Raw genomic sequence first — 21,407 nt, 5'->3', positions numbered from 1 at the left:
ACATAACGGTCCATTTTCCTTATAGAAAATTAGAGGCTGGAGTCGCCAGCACCCAGTCCTAGACTAAAATGTAAACCTCTTATCCAGTAGTTACTATTACCAAGAATAGGATTTTTATTGGTTTCATTTGGAACTCAGACCATTTTAGATGGAAGAGGAATGGGGGAGAAAAGAACTCTTTCTTGAGCACCTTTGAGTGAGCTGTAGAATTTCTTCTCTCTCTAGACTGGCTCGCTCTGTGAGGTAGCTGTCAATAGCTCCATTGTACACAGAGTTAAATGCCCATCCAGGGCTACAAATGGGGGAAGAGATAAAGTCAAGACACCTAGACAGGTATGGCTGATTTTAATGCCAGTTCTATTTCTCTCCCTGGATGTGTGAGGAAAGAGACCTAGGCAGTAAAACCTCACAAGGCTCCTTTCTCCTCCACTCCAGGTCCCTCTCTCCATCATCAGCCCCAGGTGTGTCCTTTTCTACAATGAAGCGTCTTGGCCTTAGGACAGTCACAAAGAAAAGTAGTGGCAAAACTGGGCCTGGAAATCATGTTCTTGTCACCCTCATATGACCCAAAGCCCAACTGCCTCTGAGCACTTCTGAGATGGCAACAGTGTAATGCTTTGATGCAAGCCTGCATATCCATAGATTTGGGGAACAGAACTCAGAGCCCATTCTCAGATGGAATTGGAGGGAGTGTGAGGAATTAACATGGAGTCCCAAAGGCTATGAGAGAAGCATTCTTAACCAGCTTAAGTAGTCAGCCTTTCCTGTATGTTTATCTTTTTCTTTCTCTATCCTATTGTACTTCTTTGTCTCCTCTGTCACAGCCAGCCTGGCTCTCATTACCCTCAGCAGACCACAGACAACTGCTGACTCACTGTGTTTGCTAAAGGGAAGCTCACAGAGGCAGAGGACAGAGCTGGGGAGGATGGGGGCTCAGGCAGGCCCTGGGGGTGGAGGGAGAAGAAGGAAAATTAATCAACACAGTCAAAGGGGATGACAGAAGCCACTCTCATATCAACGGTACACATTCTTTTCAAAAAGAGGAGCAGGAAAAGGGAGAAGCATCCAGTATAGCGGATGCAAAGAGGATTCTCACAGGTAAGCAGTCTGCAAAGGTGAGCTGGAGCTGGAGGCCAAGTACCTTTCCAGACCAGTGTTTCTCACAGATACACACACAGACACATTGACTTTGAAGTGACACAGATCTCAGAGATTAAATTCAACCAGCCTTCTCCCCTGCTTTCCCAGTCTCCAGATGTGAAAAGAAAAGCCTGGACAAGTGACACGAGTTGGCTAGGGTCACACAGCAAGTTGGCAACAGATCTGTGATAGAGCTGCTGTTCCACGGACTCACTCCACCGACCCTACCATAGTAGCTTAGCTCAGCCACAACTACTTCTCTCCCTCCTTATCCCTCACTTGAGTGCTTCACAGACATTCACTAATTTTAGTACTCAGAACAACCCCAGAGGGACTTAATCCTCATTTTGCAGATTAGCAAACAGTGCACTGTGGGATTGACTTACGTGCTCAAGATGGCACTGCTAGTAAGTGCTGGGCTGGGATCGGAACTCAAGCAGCCTGTTGCTAGAATCCATGTTCTTAATACTCTATCTACTCTGATGTTTTCCCATTCCAAAGGGTTCCCCTGTCTCCTCCAGCTCATATTTGCATTGTGAACTCTTCCCCCTAGAATAGTGAAAACTGAAAGTCCTCAACTAGTGGCCACAGTACAAGAAACACCAAAGAAATGCTGCAGCCCCTTCCTGGAGGACCGTGGTATCTTCAGAACTGGACACAGGGCTCTACATTCCTTTTTCTGGAGTAGAGCCTTTGCTTGCACCAAGTTCACTCTCTGTGCTCAACAACCAACCAGAGCAGCAGCAGCAACGCCAGCAACCTTGACAGCATCAAACACAGTATCGAGAATGCCTTCCCTGTGATCCTGCCAAAGAGGGCAGGGTAACTTGTGTGTGTCCATGAAATCTAAAGCATTACCTCTTCCCTAGTCCTGCAAACCCTATCCTTGCTGTATTTTCCTTCTTAGCATTTATCTCCATCTAATATATTAAGCGGGAGCTCTGGTAGCATAGTGCCTAAGGCACTTGACTGCTAACCAGAAGGCTGGCGGTTCAAACCCACCAGCCACTCCTCAGAAGGAAGATGGGGCAATCTACTTCTGTAGTGATACTGCCTCAGAAACCCAAGGAGGGGTCACTATGAGTCGGGTCCGACTCGATGGCACATAACAACAACAACAACAACAATATATTAAGCACCAAGCTGTTAACCCAAAGGCTGGCAGTTTGAACCCACCCAGTGGCTCCATTGGAGAAAGATCTGGTGTCATAAAGATGACAGCAGAGAAAATCCTATGGAACAGTTCTGCTCTGTCACACAGAGTCACTCTGATTTGGAATCGACTCCATGGAACCTAACATTGATTTATTTATATTTTAATGTAACAAAAACTTACAAGCTGTGTGAGGGTAGGTTTGTTTTGTTTTTGCAGTCTTGTGTTAGTTTGTGTTCCAAGTGCCTGGAAGAGTGCCAGACATGGGATTGTTTCTGGCTGCTGTGGAATCAATCTTTGAATCACGGTGACCCCAGGCACAATGGAACAAAACGTCACTGAGTCCCATGTCATCCCTTTGTTGGTCTGCAGACTGGACTGCTGTAATGCATAGGGTTTTCACTGGCTCTTTTTCAGAAGTATATTGCCAAGCCTCCCTTCCTCGTCTGTCTCAGTCCAGAAGTTCTACTGAAACCTGTGCAGCATCAGAGCAACACGCAAGTCTCCACTGACAGACAGGTGGTATCTGTGCATCAGGGGCGTTGGCCAGGAACTTACCCTGGGTCTCGCGCAGGGAAGGAGAGGACTCTACCACGAAAACACCACGATCTCATTGCCAGACATGCAGTCAGTGCTTAGTGAACACCAGGGCAATGGAAGGAAGGGAGAAAAGGAAGCAGGGAGGGAAGCAAAGAAGGGAGGAAGGGAGAGAGGGAGGAGGGAGGGGAGGGCTCCCTAAGGAATACCAAAAAGAAAACAAACTCACTGCCCTCAAGTCGGAGCTGACTCATAGAGACCCTTCCTTGGCAGAGAGTGTGGGAGAAAAGGCTGAGAAGATTTTTTTTTTTTTTTTAAAGGAAAGAATGTAAAGAAAAGAGAGAATTAAAAGAATGACAAGGAATAAAGAGAAGGAGGCAGGGGCATACCAGGGAAGGAACAAGAAAGGAAAGAATAGAAATTGAAAAAAAATAAAAAGACTAGGGAGAACAGAAACAAGCAAACCCAGGTGTCCCGGTTCCCTGGAGCCGCTCTGACAGGAATATACCACAAATGGGATGGCCTTCACAAACAGGAGTTTATTACAATTTGGAGGCTTTAAATCCAAGTACAAAGGGCCAGGCTCTAGGGGCTGGGTGAAAGCCCCTCAACCTTGGGGTCCAGTTTGCCTCCTGCTCCCAGCCCACTGGAGCTAGAGGCGTTTCTTCACTCAGACAGCTGCTGGCTGCTGAGGCTGAGAAGCCCCGAGGTTGACAAGGAAAAACGCACAGTCCCGATGTTACCAATCCACACAGCAGGCCATTAACTTAAGTCCGCTGTAAGTCTCAAGCCTCAGTAGAGCATAGCAGGCTGCTGAGCAATGACATGGCTACATGCAGGGTCCCAGCATGCCACAGGATCGAGACCATTCCCAAGGCTTCTCCTTCTATACAGGAAGCAGACCACATCCCAAAGGCAGCTACTCAGCTGCTTGTGGTAGCTCCCATCACGGAGTTGACTGCCAGTCTCCTCGTGGGGATTAACTACCACCAGCTGCCCAGCCACTCAACCAGGCCCAGCCAAGTTGACACACAAACATAACCAGCACACCAGGAGCCTGAGGAGGAAGAGGAAGATGTGGCAGAATGGAGAGGCAGAGGAACAGGGCAGCACTCAGTGGAACGTAAGTGGAGAGGAGAGAAGGAGCAAACAGTTTGGCATTCAGCTGGCAGGAGGGCCAGCACGAGAAGCAGCCCCGCACGCTCTCTACCTTGAAAACAGAGCCAGCCCTTCTTCCTCCCACTTCTGTGCACAGGTGGGAGGCCCATATACTCTGCCACATGCCTTGATCAGCCGACTGCATGCTTGCAAGCAGATATTAACTTTCCAGTTGGGGGTCAAAGCACATGGATGTGCCCCTAATTACTAGCATGGAATACATGTTTGTACCCCAGGTCCTCATGCAAGAAGGCAATCTCCAACTGCTCCTTTTGCAGTTACTCAGTAACTTTGCAGCACTTCTCTGAATGCAACGTCAGCTGCATTCCATCGTGTGCCCCTGAACCCGACGTCCCCTTGGTTCTCCCAAAGCTGACTCCCCCTGTGAATTTGCCTTCACAGGAGATTGTGTGAAGTAGGCTATATTTTCCCTGCAGAACAAGTTTAATCACGAGAGAACTATGAACTTGGGCACCAGGCTTAGCCCTTACGGAGTTCAGCTTCAGCATTTTTCTATCACCTATTACATTGAGTGTTATTGTGAGGAATCATTATTCATTGATACTTATTTTATCCCTTGAAGACAATGTCTAGAAAGTCATACTGTGTTCTATTTATAGGAACCAACCGGAGAACTTCTCCTCTGTTCTCAGTATCAGATAAATAGATTTTCCTGAACAAATACTGGGTTCTATGCCACGGGCCCTGAATATTATACTGATAAGCATGTTTCCTTTTCTGCACCTTGGCTGCTAGGAAGCTCCTTCTAAGAATCCACAACACAGTATGGCAAGAATTCACTTGCACTGAGCTAACCTGAACTTAAACCATTTTCCTTATTCATATTTTCCTTTCAAACTGATTCCCTTAGTTACTTCATTTCCTGTGCTGAATTTCTTTTTAAAAATATGCATACAATTTAAAGCACTGTTCCAAAGCCTTTGAGGAATGAGGTGGGAGGAAAGTAAATAAAAAATGGAGGGGGCAAAGGGCATAATGAAGGTCAGCAGTGTAGTCAGCCCAGATGCTGAGCGCAGGACCAGGTTGAAAAACAGATTTAGTGCTTGCCATTGCACTGAGTCGGAATCAGTTGGACAGCAAGGGGTTTACTGGGTGCAAATCCTGTTTCCAAGGCTTTCCTACTACAAACTGTAGTTCCAAAACCTTCCCAAGGCAACATGGACTCAGACCTTCATACCTTTGCTGCGGCGCCGGCTGCGGTACTGCTCCGTGTAAAATGTCAGCTGTGTTTCATCGTCTGCCTCTGACCCCGATGTCCCTTTGGTTCTCCCAAAGCTGATCCCACCTGCAAGGAAGCAAAAGCCATCAGTCATCCTCTCAGGCCTCCAGCAGCCTTTTAAATCCCTCAGCCATACCCAAGATCAGCAACTACAACCCCACTTCTCTCTGTAAATCTCAAATGGCCCAGAAGGCCATGTGATGATTGGAAAGCTTTCAGGCTCCACAGTAAGGCACATCTGGGTTCCACCCATGGCTTGACAGCATCCTGGCTTCATGCGCTTGAGGAGACACCCCACCTTGCTAAGCCCTGTAAGCTTTATTTCCAAATAGTGATAATAACTATTAACCTAGAAGGGTTGGTTTAGAGAAGATATGATAGACACAATATCTGGTCCATGGTAAGTACTAAATAATTGATAGCCATTCTTGCTATATGATGAGCCTACCTCTAATACAATACTCCAGGCAACATAATCTCACAAAACTTTCAGACAAAGGCTTACTATATGCCAGGCTTGGAGCCAGACACCAGGGAAACAAAGATAAATATGGCCCAGTCCTTGCCAGCCAGGAGCTCGTAAGCTAGGCAGAGGGAAAAATGGGATCCTAAGGAACCTTAAACCTAATTCATGGCTTATGTTTACCATGCACTGTGGCACTAGGACTATGAAGGGGAGTGCAAATCATTGCAACAAGGAGGATCTGGGAAAGCTTTATGGAGAAAGGAAAATTTACAGCTTTATGGAGAAAGGGCTTGAAGGATGGATGGGACTTCAGAGGTAGAAAAAGGCCTTTAAAGAGAGGAAACAGCCCAAGCAAAGGCCCGGGATGGAGAATGTGAGGCTCCATCAAGTTGAGGGCTGGATGGGAAGGATAACTAGAGCCACATATGGAGGGGTCCTGAATGCCAGATTGGGGACAGGAAGCTTTACATTGCACATCATAAAAGCTCCTGAGCAAGAGAATGAGTTGATTAGCTGTGTATACCAAGGACATCCCAATGGCACACAGACCTCCAAATGGGTTCTAAGCAGGGTGAGCATTTAGAAGGCTCAGTGATAACCACGTGAGAACAGATCAAGGCCAGGATGAGGGCAGGGGCAGCGAGTTGGGGAGAAGTGATGGGTTCAAGAGGTGCCTCAGAGACAAACTCAGAGGCCCATGGAGGAGAAAAGAGTAGTACATTCATATGTCTTGAGTTTATTACCAAGACAGATAAAGAAAAATGGCTAGAAGCAAATATAACAATGTTGTTGTGGTTGCTAGCTGCCATGGAGTCAGCCCCAACTCATGGCAACCCCATGCACAATGGGATTGACCACTGTGATCCACAGGGTTTTCTTTGGCTGGGTTTTTAGAAGTAGAGTACCTAAGTTTTCTTCCAAGTCCATCTTAGTCCGGAAGCTCCACTTAAAGCTGTTTAGCATCATAACAACACACCAGCCTCCATGACAGAGGGGCCACAACTGTGTAAGTCGTGCATTGGCCAGAAATCAAACAGGGTCTCCTGCATGCAAGGTGAGAATTCCTCTGCTGACCCGCCAACGTCTGGTCTGCCATCTTAATAGTCGTCAATTAGGAAGGGAAGGACCTGGGCAGTCTTCTATCTTCATCTTTGTTCTTTTCTTAATTTGTAGTTTATTTAATTTTAAGAACAAGATAGGGAGAGACAGAGAGAGAATCAAGAACCGGCAAACTCTTTCTCCAGAGAGGAAACAGCAAGTGAAATGCATGCTGAGGGGGTGAGTGGATGGGCAAGGCAGAGCAAGGACTGTGGGCCATGGGGCTTTAGGCATTGACTTGAATAGACTATCTCTGGGAGGAGACTTGAGAAGCTTACAGAAGTGGTTGCTTGGATGAAGAATTAAGTGGCTAGAGGACAGACATGGAAGACAGACCACTTTTCACTATAAGTCCTTTGTATCTTTTGAATCAAACACCACGTGAACATATTACTTATTAAAAAAAAAAAAAAAATTCCACCTGGGGAAGAGAAAACCGTACTCTGGAAATGTTATGTTATTCAATTCACCAAAGGGTTTACTATGTAATTTCTTCCAGTAGGGCATTAGGAATAGCTTTCAGCATGCAACTACTCTTTCTTTAATGGAGTTATTTCACATAATTCATCCCAGCAACATTTTACTATTGAGCAATCTACTATGTGCTTACAATTCTCATCAAGATATAAGGGAGGCACTGCTGGTTCAGTGGTAAAGTAATTGCCTTCGATCCTGAAGACCCAGGTTTGATACTCAGCCAATGCACCTCAAGTTCAACCACCATCTATCAGTGTTGCTATGATGCCTAACAGGTTTTAGCAGAGCTTCTAGACAAGGACAGGCAAGAAGAAATGCTGACTACTTCCCCAATTCAGCCAGTGAAAACCCTATAGAGCAAAGATCTGACCCCACTGGGAATGGGGTCACCATGAGTCTGGGGCTTACTGGACAAAGGCTAACAACAACAACAATTAACAAGCTAGATGATAAAAGAAAGACTTGTTTGGCACAAGTACTTGCCTAAAGTCACACAGCTCATAAGTAGGAGAATTAAGACTCAGGGGATGTTCTGTCCAGCTCCAAACTCTCCAGCATACAAATTGCTTTTCTGGAAACAAGTCATGAGAAGGCCTTGGAAGAACAGATTTGTTCTTCCAGTTCCAAGATGCTATGCACTGTGGTATGAGCTTTGTATATATTGTGGCATTCCAAACTCATGTTATCCCTGGAGGGTATTATTGTTCCCATTTTACAAAAGAGGCAACTGAGGTTCAGAAGAGAAAAATGATTTTCTAACCAGGTGTGACTGATGCCCAAACTCATATTTTTAAGCATAAAATGACACAGACTTGTGGGTTATACTGTTCCATAAAATGGACATATTCATACCTGACCCCCTTCCTTTCTACAGTGTGTTCTACTGGATGGGAAAGTATAAGGGACAGCAACATTTACCTTTCCTCCAAAATGTGCCCTCAGCCATGCTCTGTCCCTGCTTTCCTGCAAACCCTGCCCAATCCCTGCCAGCTACATAAAGCAGGAGTGGAGCCAGCAGGAGACTCCAGACTCCAGCAGAAGCACTTCCCGAGTTAAAAGCTCACATTGGAAAAGGAGTTGGCAGGGATCCCACAGAACTTCTGGAAGAGGCATAAGAGCAGAGGTCCCCAGAGGCCAATACGGCTTTTTAAATTGCTATTACAATATTTTACTGTTACTGAAAAAAAAAAAAAAAAGAAAGAAAGAAAGAAAGGAGAGAGAAAAAGCAGGAGGGCAGATTTTGTTCATCTAGGTTCAATTCTTGGTCAAAGGGAAAAAGGAGGGACTCTGATAACATAGTTCTATGTACTGGGGACATCTGTCATACTTCCTCCTAGGTTTGGGGCAGTAGAGGCAAAGGGGAGGGGAGGTGTCTGCCTTGTTAGGGGTCCACCCCAGGCACTTCCCATCCCCTTTCCTGTCAACTACATCCTTTTAAACATTCCTGCTAAAACCTCCATTCCTCCTTCCTTCCTAAGTTCCCTCCTTTCCCAAACAGATCCATTTTTTCAGGATGAACACGGGGAGTCATGATTCTTGCCCCACTGGGGCAGGTGAGAGGGCATAACAAAAAAGTCAACAAGCACTTCTAGTATAATCATAAAGGTAAACACTTATATAGTACTGCCTATTTTCTAGACATTCTAAACTTTTGCATGTATTAATTTATTTCTTACAACAATCCCAGGAGATAGGCTACTACTTTTATTTCCATTTTAATAGATGAGGGAAAAAGAGGAAATAGTCATTTGCCCAGAGTCACATATCTTATAAGTAGTACAGCCACCATTTAACCAAAACAGTGGCTTCAGAGTCTATTCCCTCAGTCTCTAAGCCAGTGGACAATAAAATATGGTTAAATACCTTATTTAAAGCACACAACAATCCTTCAAAGAAAGGCATTATCAACCTTGTTATACAGGTGAATAAACTGCACATCAGGAGCCCTGGTAGCATAGTGGCTAAAGCACTTGACTGCTAACCAGAAGGCTGGCGGTTCAAACCCACCAGCCACTCCTCGGAAGGAAGGTTGGGCAATCCTACTTCCGTAGTGATACTGCCTCGGAAACCCAAGGAGGGGTCGCTATGAGTCGGGGCCGACTCGACGGCACATAACACAACAACAACAAACTGCACATCAGAGAGGGGACAGGAGGTAGCAAGTGGCACAGTTGGGACTGAAAGCAGGTCTGTCTACCTGCAAAGCCTGTCTCGTAGCTAAAGTTACCTGGGAAAGTGTGTGTGCTCACATGTGAGTGTGTAGTGGGGAAGGGGTGGCAGAGACTTGGAGACTTGACCACTAAGGAGTAACAACACATCTCTCAAGGCCCGATGCTGGAGGCCAGGCACGCTCTCTACCTCTCAATGCTTCTTCTCTGAGCCTTGTGCAAATTCCTAGAACTCTAATCAGGCCAAGCCAGGTCCGGAGGGGTCCTCCGTCATTCCACGCCTCCAGGCACACAAAGATCATGCCCATGTAGCTGACATAAGAACTCCCTGTCCAAGTCCTCCCTCCAATCCACACACTCTCTGACCTTCACCTCTCTCCTGTATTAATGCACCATTTTTAGAGTGGAAACTGAGGCTCACAGAGGATGTCTCTAGACCAGCCTGTCAAAGAAAGACAACGCAAGCAGCACATGCAATTTTAAATGTTCTAGTAGCTACATTAAAAAGGGAAAAATAAATGAGTGAAATGAATTTCCAGGATATATTTTACCTTCACTAATAGGTCTAAAATACTATTTTAGCATGAAATTAACATAAACATATTATTACTGACATTATTTTACATTCCTTTTTTTTTTTTTTCCCCCACAATGAGTTTTCAAAATCCAGTGTGCATTTTGGGCTTACGTTAAATCTCAATACCGACTAACCACATCCTAAGTGCTTCTGGCAACACTCATACAAAAATATTATTGAGTACTCTTAAGGGCCAGGATCTAAGAACAGGAGAGAAAGACAAGTAGGTCATAGGTCCCATGAAGCTGTTAAATTTTTGTAAATATGATGAAAATGAAATATGGTAGTCTTGAGATTCCATTAAACAACAACTATGGTCCCTGTCCTCAGGGCACTTTGAGTCTTTTTTGTTTATGCTGTTCATCAAGACAACTTCAACTCATGGCTACCTTATGAACAACAGAACGAAACATTTCCTGGTCCTGCATCCTCCTCACAATTACATTTGATTCCATTATGTGGTCGCCATGCCAATGTATCTGTCCAAGGGTCTCTCACACCCTTGTCGGCCCTCTACTGCAGCAAACATGATATTCCCTTCTAGAGACTGATCCTTCTGATGATGGATTGGACAATGTTCTGTGGTGACACACACATTTTCATTGGCTAATTTTCAGAAGTAGATTGCCAGGACCTTCTTCTTAGTCTAAGCCCTGTTCACCAAGGATGACCCTGATGGTATCTGAAACATCCGTGGCATAACTTCCAGTATCATAGCAACATGAAAGCCACCACAGTGTAACAAACTGACAGATGGGTGCTGGAGCTGAGTTATACAAAGGTTTAATCCGTGAGCTATGGGAAATAATGCACCTCAGGAGAAAGAAATTAAGGCATATGAACTCTAATTCTATTTCCTACTAACTAGCTGAGTGGCCTTATGCAAGGCACCTAACCTCTCCGAATCCATTTTTAAAAGGGAGGCCATAACTGGACTTTAAATACTCATTATGAAGAAAATGAATGTCAATCAATAGAGCAGAGACAAAAGAAGTAGGCTAACTGTTGACATACATTTATGCAATGCTTGCATGGACTTAAGAAAAGGAAGCAGTGCTGTGTGGGTGGTGGCTTTCCTGCCTGCTGAGGCATCCTGGGGAGGTGGCAGCCATCCAAGGCATGAAGCCTCTGAGTATACACATAATCTGAAGAGGACACAGGCCAATTATGGACGGACTTGGAGATGATTCAGATGTCTGGAAAAGGGCTCCTGTTAGCATTTTAATACGGAATTTGTGATTTAGTGCACTACAGTGCAGCCATTAATTATATGAGCTCTTCAGGTAGCCCACTGAGGGGCCGAGAGAAAGTGAGAATGGTTGAAGACTGGCAAGGGAAAAGAAGAGGCTACTTTTCTGCTGGAACCAGCAGCCTCTCTGTCAGAGCTCCTTGGGCTTCTGGCTCTTCTGGTCCTGAATGATTATATGTAGCCATCAAGGGAAAGATGGGTGTCTTGGTCCTCTAGTGCTGCTCTAACAGACATACCACAGCTGGGTGGCTTAACAAATGGGAATTTATTCTCTTGCAGTTTAGGAGGCTGGAAGTCCAAATGCAGAGTGCCAGTTCTAGAGACTGGGCAAAAGGCCTTCGACCTTGGGCTTCAGCTCTGCCTCTTATTCCAGGCCCAACTGACGAGTGGATAAACCCAATGTGGTATATCCATACAGTGGAAAATTATTCAGCCACAAAAAGGAATGAAATATTAATGTGTGGGCTTATTTCTGAACTTTCAATTCTATTCCGTTCATCTACATGTCTATCCTTATAGTAATCAAACATCAGTTTATTTACTTTAGATGCATGTTTTGAAACTAGGAAGTGTGAATCTTTCTACTCTTTTTTCCTCCCAAAGATTATGTAGGCTATTCAGGGCCCCTTTTGATTCCATATGAATTTGAAGATTGATATTTCCATTTATGCAAAAAGGCAGTTGCAAGTTTCATAGGGATTATACTGGATCTGTAAATAATTGCTTTGGGTACTACTGACATCTTAAAATATTAAAATGTCAATATGTCAATCCATGAACATAGACCATCTTTCCATTTATTTTGGTTGTCCTTTACGTCTTTCAGTAATGTCTTCAGTGTACAAGTTTTCCATGTATAAATTCTTCCCTCTCTTGTTAAATTTATTTCCTAGGTATTTTATTCTTTTATATGTTGTTATTGTCATTAGGTGCCAGCTTTGATTCATAGTGACCCTATACACAACAGGATGAAACACTGCCCAGTCACGCACCACCCTCACAATCCCTGCTGTACTTGAGCCCATCACTGCAGCCACTGTCCATCCATCTTGTTGAGGGTCTTCCCCTTTTTCTCTGACCCCTTACTTTACCAAGCATATCCTTCTTCAGGGAATGGTCCCGTCTGACCATATGACCAAAGTAGGTGAGAAGAAGTCTGGCCATTCTTGCTTCTAAGGAGCTGCACTTCCTCCAGGACAGATTTGTTCATTCTGGCAGTCCATGGTATTTTCAGCATTCTTCAGCAATACTATAATTAAAAGGCATCAACTCTTCTTTGGTCTTCCTTATTTAAAAAAAAAAAAAAATTGGCCAGTGAAAACCTTATATGCTATTATAAATGGGATTTTGTTTTCCTTTGGTTCTCTTTTCAGACTGTTCATATCTGGTGAACACAGCTGCTTTTTATGTGTTAATCTTGTACTCTGCAACTTTGCTGAATTTATTTATTAGCTCTAGAAGCTTTCTTGTGGATTATTTGGGATGTTCTATATATAGGATTATGTCATTTGCAAATAGAGTTAGTTTTACTTCTTCCTTTCCAATTTGGATGCCTTTTAACTCTTTTTCTTGCCTGATTGTTCTAGTTAAAACTTCCCGTTAAATATTGAGCAGCCATGATGAAAACAGGCATCCTTGCCTTTTTCCTGATCTTTAGGAGAACATTTTCAGTCTTTCACCATTATGATGTTAGTTGTATGTGTGTGTATTTAAATAAATACCTTTATCATGGTGAAGACTCTCCCTTCTAATCCTACTTTGCTGAGTGTTTGTACCATGGAAGAGTGTTGAATTTTGTCAAATACCTTTTCTGCATCAATTGAAATGATCCTCTGATTCTTTTCCCATGTCTATTAATGTGATTATTACATGATTGATTTTCTTACATTGAATCACCTTTAGCTTCCTGGGCTAAATCCTAGTTGGTCATGGTTGTTAATGGTTAATTTGATATTATGTGAATTTTACCTCAGAAAATATATTAAAAACATGACAGAAAAACAGTTCCGTTCCCTTTGTCACATCACAATACTGATGATAGAATGGTAGACTGTGGTAATGGGAGAGGAAAATTTGGGGCACTGAGAAGATATTACACAGCCGCAAGGGAAGTTTGAAGCAGAACTCAAGTTTCTTAATTCTTAGTCAGTGTTTGAGAATGAAAAGGATAACCATTTACAACAATACACATTAACTTGTTCATTCATTCATTAACTTGTTCATTCATTCATTGAGCAATTATTGATTAAGTATCAATTATATACCAAACCAATGGTACAGTGACTTTTTTGGTACAACAAATTTTTTGGTTCAGTGACTCTGTGTATTCCTCCTATTTTCTTTTGATAGTCAATATTTTGCCCATATTCAATATTCAATATTGCAACTCAGCTCTTTCAATTTAAGAAATGCCATGTGCGTTCTTCCCTTTTGATTTTCTAAATCCAGGTCTTTGCATATTTCTTTATAATGCTTTATCTTTTTTAGCTGCCCTTGGAAATTTTCTGTTAAGATCTTTTACTTCATCATTTCTTCCATCGTCTTTAGCAACTTGCTATTCAAGAGCAACTTTCAGAGTATCTTCTGACATTCATTTTGGTCTTTATTTCCTTTCCTGTGTTTTTTTAATGACCTTTGGTTTCTTCATGTATGATGTCCTTGTTATCATCCTACAACTCATCTGATCTTCAGTCATTGGTGTTCAGTTCATCAAATCTATTCTTCAGGTGGTCTCTAAAGTCGAGATAAATTCAAGGTCATATTTCGGCTCTCATGGACTTGTTCCAATTTTCTTCAGCTTCAATTTAAACTTGCACATGAGCAACTAACAATCTATTCCACAGTGGGTCCTTGGCCTTATTCTGACTGATAATATTGAGCTTCTACGTTGTTCATTGGTTGGTGTGTAAATATGAATAACAGTAGTATTAACTAGTCTTCCTGGTAGGCACATGGATATTATCCTATTACTGACAGCACTGTACTTTAGGATAGATCTTGAAATGTTCTTTTTGACAATGAATGAGACACCATTCCTCTACAATTTGTCATTCCTGGTAGAGTAGACCATATTATTGTCTAATTCATAATGGCCAATACCAGTCCATTTCAGCTCACTAATGCCTAGGATATCGATCTTTATGTGTCCAACTGCATTTTTGACAGCTTCCAATTTTCCTAGACTCATACTTCATATATTCCACATTCTAATTAATGGATGTTTGTAGGTTTTTCTTCTCATTTTGAGTCATGCCACATCAGCAAATGAAGGGCCTGTAAGCTTTACTCCAACCACAACATTAAGGTCAGCTCTACTTTGAAGAGGCACCTCTTTCCTAGTTGCACTGTGAGTGCCTTCCAACCTGAGGGGCTCATCTTCCAGCTCTTTTTCATCCAGGTTTCCTATGGTTTTCAGTGGTTAGTTTTTCCAGAAGTGGACTGCCTCTTTCTCCTTCCTAGTGTCTCTTAGACTGTAAGCTCTGCTGAAACCTGTCCACCATGGGTGAGCCTGCTTGTATTTGAAATACTGGTATCATACCTTCCAGCATCACAGCAACATGCTAGGCACCACAGTACACAAAGTGACACACGAGTCACTATACCAAAAAGAATTGGTCAGCATTTAACCATTTCAGAAGGTAACATAAGACTAAGAACCAATGGTACTGAAGGAAGAGGTTCAAGCTGCACTGAAAGAATTGGCAAAAAATAAAGCTCCAGGAATTGATGGAATACACATTAAACTATTTCAACAAATGCAAGCAACTCTGGAAGTGCTCCCTGATATATGCCAAGATGTTTGGAAGACAGTTCCTTGGTCAACTGACTGGAACAAATACACATCTGTTCCCATTCCAAAGAAAGGTGATCTAACAGAATGCAGAAATTATTGGACAATTTCATTAATATCATGCATAAGTAAAATTTTGCTGGGAAGAAAAAAAAAAAAACAGTTGCAACAATACATTGACTAGGACCTGACAGAAATTAAAGCAGGATTCAGAAGAGGACATGGAACGAGAGATATCATTGCTGATGTCAGATGGCTCTTGGCTGAAAGCAAAGAACACCAAAAAGATGTTTATCTGTTTTCATTAACTGTGCAAAGGCATTTGACTGTGTGGATCATAACAAATTATGGAGTATATGATGAAGAATGGGAATTGCAGAACACTTAATTGTTCTCATGAAGAACCTGTACATAGACCAAGGACAGTCATTCAAAAAGAACAAGGGGATACTGCATGGTTGAAAATCAGGAGGAGTGTGTGTCAAGGCTGTATTCTTTCACTATATTTATTCAATCTGTATGCTGAGCAAATAATCTGAGAAGCTGGACTGTATGAAGAAAAACATGGCATCAGGATAAGAGGAAGACTCATTAACAACCTATAAATGCAGATGACACAAGCTTGCTTGCTGAAAGTTAAGAGGACTTGAAGCAATTACTGATGAAGATCAAAGATTACAGCCTTCAGTATGGGTTGCATTTCAACAAAAATTCTCACAATTGGACAAATAAGCAACATGATGCTTATTTGCATGATGAAGGGAGAAAAGATTGAAGTTGTCAAGGTTTTCATTTTACTTGGATCCACAATCAATGCCCATGGAAAATGCCGTCAAGAAATGAAGTGATATATTGCATTGGACAAATCTTCTGCAAAAGAGCTCTTTAAAGTGTTGAAGAGTAGGGATGTCACTTTGAAGACTAAGGTGGGCCTGACCCAAGCCATTGTCTTTTTGATAGCCTCACACACATGTGAAAGCCAGAGAATGAATAAGGGAGACCAGAGAAAACTTCATGCATTTGAATTATAGTGTTAGCAAAGAGTAATGAATACACCATGGACTTCTGGAAGGACCAACAGAACTGTCTTGGAGGAAGTACTGCCAGAAAGCTCCTTAGAAGTGAGAATGGCTAGATTTTCTCTCTAGTACTTTGGTTGTGTTATCCGAAGGGAACAGTCCTTGGAGAAACATACTTGGTAACGTAGAGGGTCAGGGTGAAAGGGGAAGACCCTCAGTGAGACGGACTGACAGCGTGGCTGCAGCAGTGGGCTCAAGCACAGAGGCCTGTGAGGCTGGCACAGAACCCAGCAGTGTTCTGTTCTATTGTACATAGGGTCACTATGAGTCAAAACCAAGTCAATAGCACCTAACAACAACAAAAACATGTATAGGGCACTGTTCTAGGTACTGAGGATAAAGCAGTAAATAAAACAGACCAAAATCCATTTTCATTTCACCAAGTTTACTTTCTAGTGGAGAAACCATGAAGATGCTCAATGCAAGATGCCAAGTTCTCGACACAGAAACTATTATCTAAATTTGCTGATAAATAAACTTAGATACATAGAGGTATAACTCAGATGTTGCTTTTTCAAGATTATGTAGACATTTGTCAGAAATCAGCAATCTGGCCCTACATTTGCTCTGGGACAAATCAGGGCATCTGAGCACCTTGAAAGTCAGATTATGGGGAAGACCGGAGCAGGAGTTTGGATGCAGTCTTCCCTGGCTTTGAGAGTTACTCTTTGTTCTTCTTTGCAAATCAATCCCCTCTTCCTGGGCTGCCCCTTCCACAGGCTTGCGCCATAAGCCTCTGGCAGGCCCACCCCCCACACTCTGCCTCCTGCTCTTGCTATCATGATGGATGGCAGTGACATGTTAAATTATTCAGGCCCCGTGTCTTTCTCGAGCTGGTGACAGCGATATTGCATTTTTAGATTGCCCAGAACTGCACTAGGTAGAGAAATACGTGGTTTGGGAATGCAGAAACTCACCTGACCCCCAACCACCCAGGGAATACAAATAGTGCGAGCCATGTGAAGAAGACAGGCTCAGCTAAAACTGCCCACAAAGCCAAAAACACACAACTCACAATTTCCCTAAGCTCTAGGGGAAAACTACAGACATTGTAAGCATCCAATTCCTGGAGATGCTTTGAACACAATAGCTGCTTATCATTGGGCACCCGCTAAAGGCTAGGCACTGGGCCAGGCAGATCCATTGGTGGCTACACTTAATTGTCCTAAGGTGGAAATAGAGGTTCACAAATGTTCACAGCAGCACTATTTACATTAGCTACAAGAGTGGTCCTTACCTACGGTCACACACCCAGCAGTGACAGGATTTGACTTGGTTTCTCTAACTTTCCCTGAAAGATGATTCAGGGATCCATGTGGGATTTTTAAAATCAGTCACTATGGTTAAACAATATTTATGCTAAAATATAATTAAACATGATTGTTTATAATTGTTTGGGGAAATGGACATAACATAGACATCTATTTCTAGAGAACTGATTTAAAAAAATGAGGGGATATCTCTAAAACTAGCTTTCATGAGGCCATTAAATACAGTGACATAAATCTATATTTACTGACATACAAACCTGTCCATGATACATTGTTGAATAAAAACTGTGCAGAGAAGAATGCAAAGAGGAATTCCGCTTCTGCAAGTTGATACACACTTCTTGACATTTGGTGTGGATACCATGGTTTGTATGTATGTGTGTATATGTCTAATGAAATAGAAATATGTATATTTTAACTTAAAAATAAAGAAGAAAGTAAAAAGCCATTCCTAGACATGCACAACCTAAAGCCATGAACTAAAGTTGCAAAAGCATACAGAAAAATTCTAAGAACAAAAAGTTCCTACTCTGATTTTAAAATACACATGCATATAAAATACACACACACACACAAACATATTGAAAGATATATAGTAAGGTGTTATAGTAGATATCCTGTGGGTGGTAAGACTTGAGGTATTTTAAATAATTTTATTATTCATATTAAATTACACTTTACATTTTCTTCCAATGAACATCTAATGCCTTGAGAATAAGAAAAAACATTTAATAAAAACTTATGTTTTAAAATAAAATATCTTTATTGCTTCAGTTTAAGCCCATTCCTCATTTGACCTTTAGTGCAATATGGTCATTTCAGAGGGTTATTTTCCCAATACCCAAGAACAGAAGCATCTCAATTTATCCCAAAACTTTGTGCTCAATTTTCACACCTAGGAGTGAGAAGCTCTTGGTCAAGCTTAACTCACTATTTCATGAAAATCAAATTGTATCTCCTGGAATATCCCATTGGCCCCTGTGACTGACCACATTTCCCAAAGATAGCTACAAGCAACTGGAGTCTTAAAAGCTTGCAAGTAGCCTTCTAAGGTCTCTTCTCATCCAGAGTGAAGATGAGTGAAGAAGATCAAAGATGCATGGAAGCAATTAGTCCAAGGGACTAGTGGATCACATGAACCTCGGCCTCCACAACCCCGAGACCTGAAGAACTAGCTGGTGCTCGGCTATCACTGCGAACCATTCTCAAAGGGGCCACAGTAGGAGATGCTGGGTAGAGTGGAAGAAAAATAGGGAACAAAACTCAAAATAATAAAAAAGAGCAAGCTTAGCAGTCTGGAAGAGACTGGTGGAACCCCCAAGACTATGACCCTTAGTTACCCCTCAAGCCTGAAACTGAACTTACCCCTATGGCTCAACTTTCTACCAAACAGTAGATGGGACTACAGATGAACAATAACACCCAGGAGGTAAAGCACTCCTTAGATCAATCAACCATAAGAAATCAAAAGGGCAGTATTTGTCCAGGGATAAAGCTCAGAAGGCAGGAATAGATAGGAAATAAGGGCAAATGGACATGGCAACCCAGGGAGAAAATGGGATGAGTACATTCAATAGTACGAAAAAAAAACTTTTATGAAGAGTTGAACTGAAAATCAACCTTCTATGTTAACTTTCACTCTGTTACAATAAAAAGTAGAATGGTGACTCAATTTAACCCAGACACATATCTTTCCTGATTTTAAATTCCTTATTCTGTTCAAACAATTACCTCTTGCTAGTTGTACAGGTTCCACCTGGGCACAATTAAGTGTTCTGGAATTCCCTAGACTACTCCTGTCTTATTAATACGACAAAGACAATCCATTCTCAAATGGTATTATAACCATAGGCGTGGAGGTTAGGAATTTAAACAAAGATAGATATAAAAATTTTCCCATCTCACATGTTGTTCTGAGATGTGACTTTTGCCATTCTTCCATCAAAGATGGAATCAAGTGTCTTTCTCCTTGAATCTGGTCCAGCTTTTGGGATGCATTTGTAATCAGAAGATGAAATGGAAGTAACTGTGCATGACTTCCAAGGCCATACATCTTCTTCATGGAACACTCAGAACACTGGCTCTGTGGATGTTCCCTCTTTGGAAACCTGCCACGATGTCATAGTCCCAGCTGAGCCCAGCCTTGGAGGCATCTGAGTCCAGGTAGCAGAAATATGAGAGTAGAAGCCTCTAGCTTACTTCAGCCCTCAGCCATCTGAGTCACCCCAGATGTTTGACTCATCCCAGCTGAGCTTCCAGACATCATGGAGCAGAGACAAGCCATCTCCTCTTTGTCCTTACAGATTCCTGACTCTTAGAACCTGTGAGTATAATAAAATTGCTGTGACTTTACAGCACTAGGTTTGGGTTTTATGCAGCAATGGGCATTCTGGGCCCTCCTCCTCTTCTCCAGCCCTACAAAGACAGCCACAGTCCTTCTCAGCTGTCACCATGCGGCAGTGATGGAAAATAGAAAAATGAACTGGGGGCCAAGAAACCCAGGCTGTACATCTGCCCTGTCACCAACTTAGAGTGTGACTGAAAAAGGCATTAACATCTAGTAAATATTGCATAACACTTGTCACCTCTTCCTCCATCTCAAAGGTAATAACTCATGTCATACTCATAATAATTGGATGACATAGGTGTTATTATCCCCATTTGAAAGACAAGGAGACTGAGGTTCAGAAACACTATAAATGATAGCTCAAGTTCACGCAACTCATAAACTGCACAAGAGAGACTAAAAAATAGGATGAGATTAAAAAAGATGAGATTCAGAGAGAAGACTGGAGTCTATGAGATTGGCCAGGAAACAAGTCCACTGTAATTTCCACCCTCCTGATTCAGTCCTGTATTTTGAAGTCACAGAATCAGATTGTTTCCTTATCCCATATGACAGCTTTTAGCTGTCTGAAAATGTGACCCTTCAGCAATCTGAAGATTGCTTGGAAGCTCATATGTATGTAAACTTTCCATCTAAGTTAACTATTTCTACTAATTCCTTCAGTCACTTCCACCACGTGTTTTGAAAATTGTAATTTTCTATATTACAAAGTCAATACATATTATTTTTAAAAATTAAAAAATTAGAAAATCACTAAGAAAAAATAATAATAATCATGCCAAATACAATCACTTCCAATTGACTGCTGTTACTACTAGCTTTTAACCATGCATTTATATGCATGTTTTTATAACTAGATTTTATTGTTTGTAACTTGAGTATATGAGTTTTGTAAAAGCGATAAAAAAATATATGCATATATTGATTCATCCATTTATGTCAGAAATACATATTGAGATCCAGCTATATGCCTGACATTTTTGCTATATATATCAAACATCAGACATGTGTCTGTGCATGTACACACATCTGAATCTATATTATATTAATATTTTCATCTACACATACATCTGTAGCTATTCCACCAAAATGTTAATAGTGATTTTCTCTCAATACTGAGATTATGTTCTTCTTTTTATTTACCTTTATTTTTTCTATTTCTTGAAAAATGAACAGAGACTGCTTGTGAAATTAAAATAAAACTAAATAAAATATCATAAACATTATCCCATGTCATTAAGTATTCACCTCTAATATCATCTAAGTGGCTGCAACATATTCTACTGAATCGATGTACCATCATTTATTTAACCAATTCCCAATTGTTTAAATCTTATATTGTTTCTAAATTTTCACTGTAATATTGCATATGACATTCTCATAGGTAAATCTTTTCAAACATCTTTTTGAATCTCTGTGTAGAATTTTCTTGGGAGCAAAAGGAATTGCTGGGTCAAGGGGTATCAGCATAGTTAAATAGTTATATCCCCACATAGTTAATCCCCACATCATCCTAACAGGTTTATATTAGAGTGACTATTTCACTATACCCTCTATAACCTGAGTCACTGTTTTCAGGTCCTTTTGATTTTGCTATGCATCTCGTATTTCAAATTCATTTTGTCAGCTTCTTTTAAACATTCTTGAATTTTCTCAA

The 21,407-nt window shown here is 41.8% G+C and overlaps 1 protein-coding gene across 1 annotated transcript in view; it reads right to left on the bottom strand.

Annotated features, from left to right (window-relative positions):
* Positions 1-21,407, bottom strand: part of ASTN2 (astrotactin 2) — a 1,259,674-nt gene that overhangs the window by 819,064 nt on the left and 419,203 nt on the right. The window contains exon 6 of the mRNA XM_042780380.1: positions 5,187-5,294. Within this exon, the coding sequence (XP_042636314.1) occupies positions 5,187-5,294 (108 nt within the window). The remainder of the gene's footprint in view (positions 1-5,186; positions 5,295-21,407) is intronic.

Source organism: Orycteropus afer, unplaced genomic scaffold (assembly GCF_000298275.1).
Source record: "Orycteropus afer afer isolate SDZICR_OR568_19922 unplaced genomic scaffold, OryAfe1.0 scaffold00037, whole genome shotgun sequence".
Taxonomy (NCBI): Eukaryota; Metazoa; Chordata; class Mammalia; order Tubulidentata; family Orycteropodidae; genus Orycteropus; species Orycteropus afer.
The sequence above is the reverse complement of the archived record's forward strand: the minus strand, read 5'-3'. Positions and strand labels throughout refer to the sequence as shown.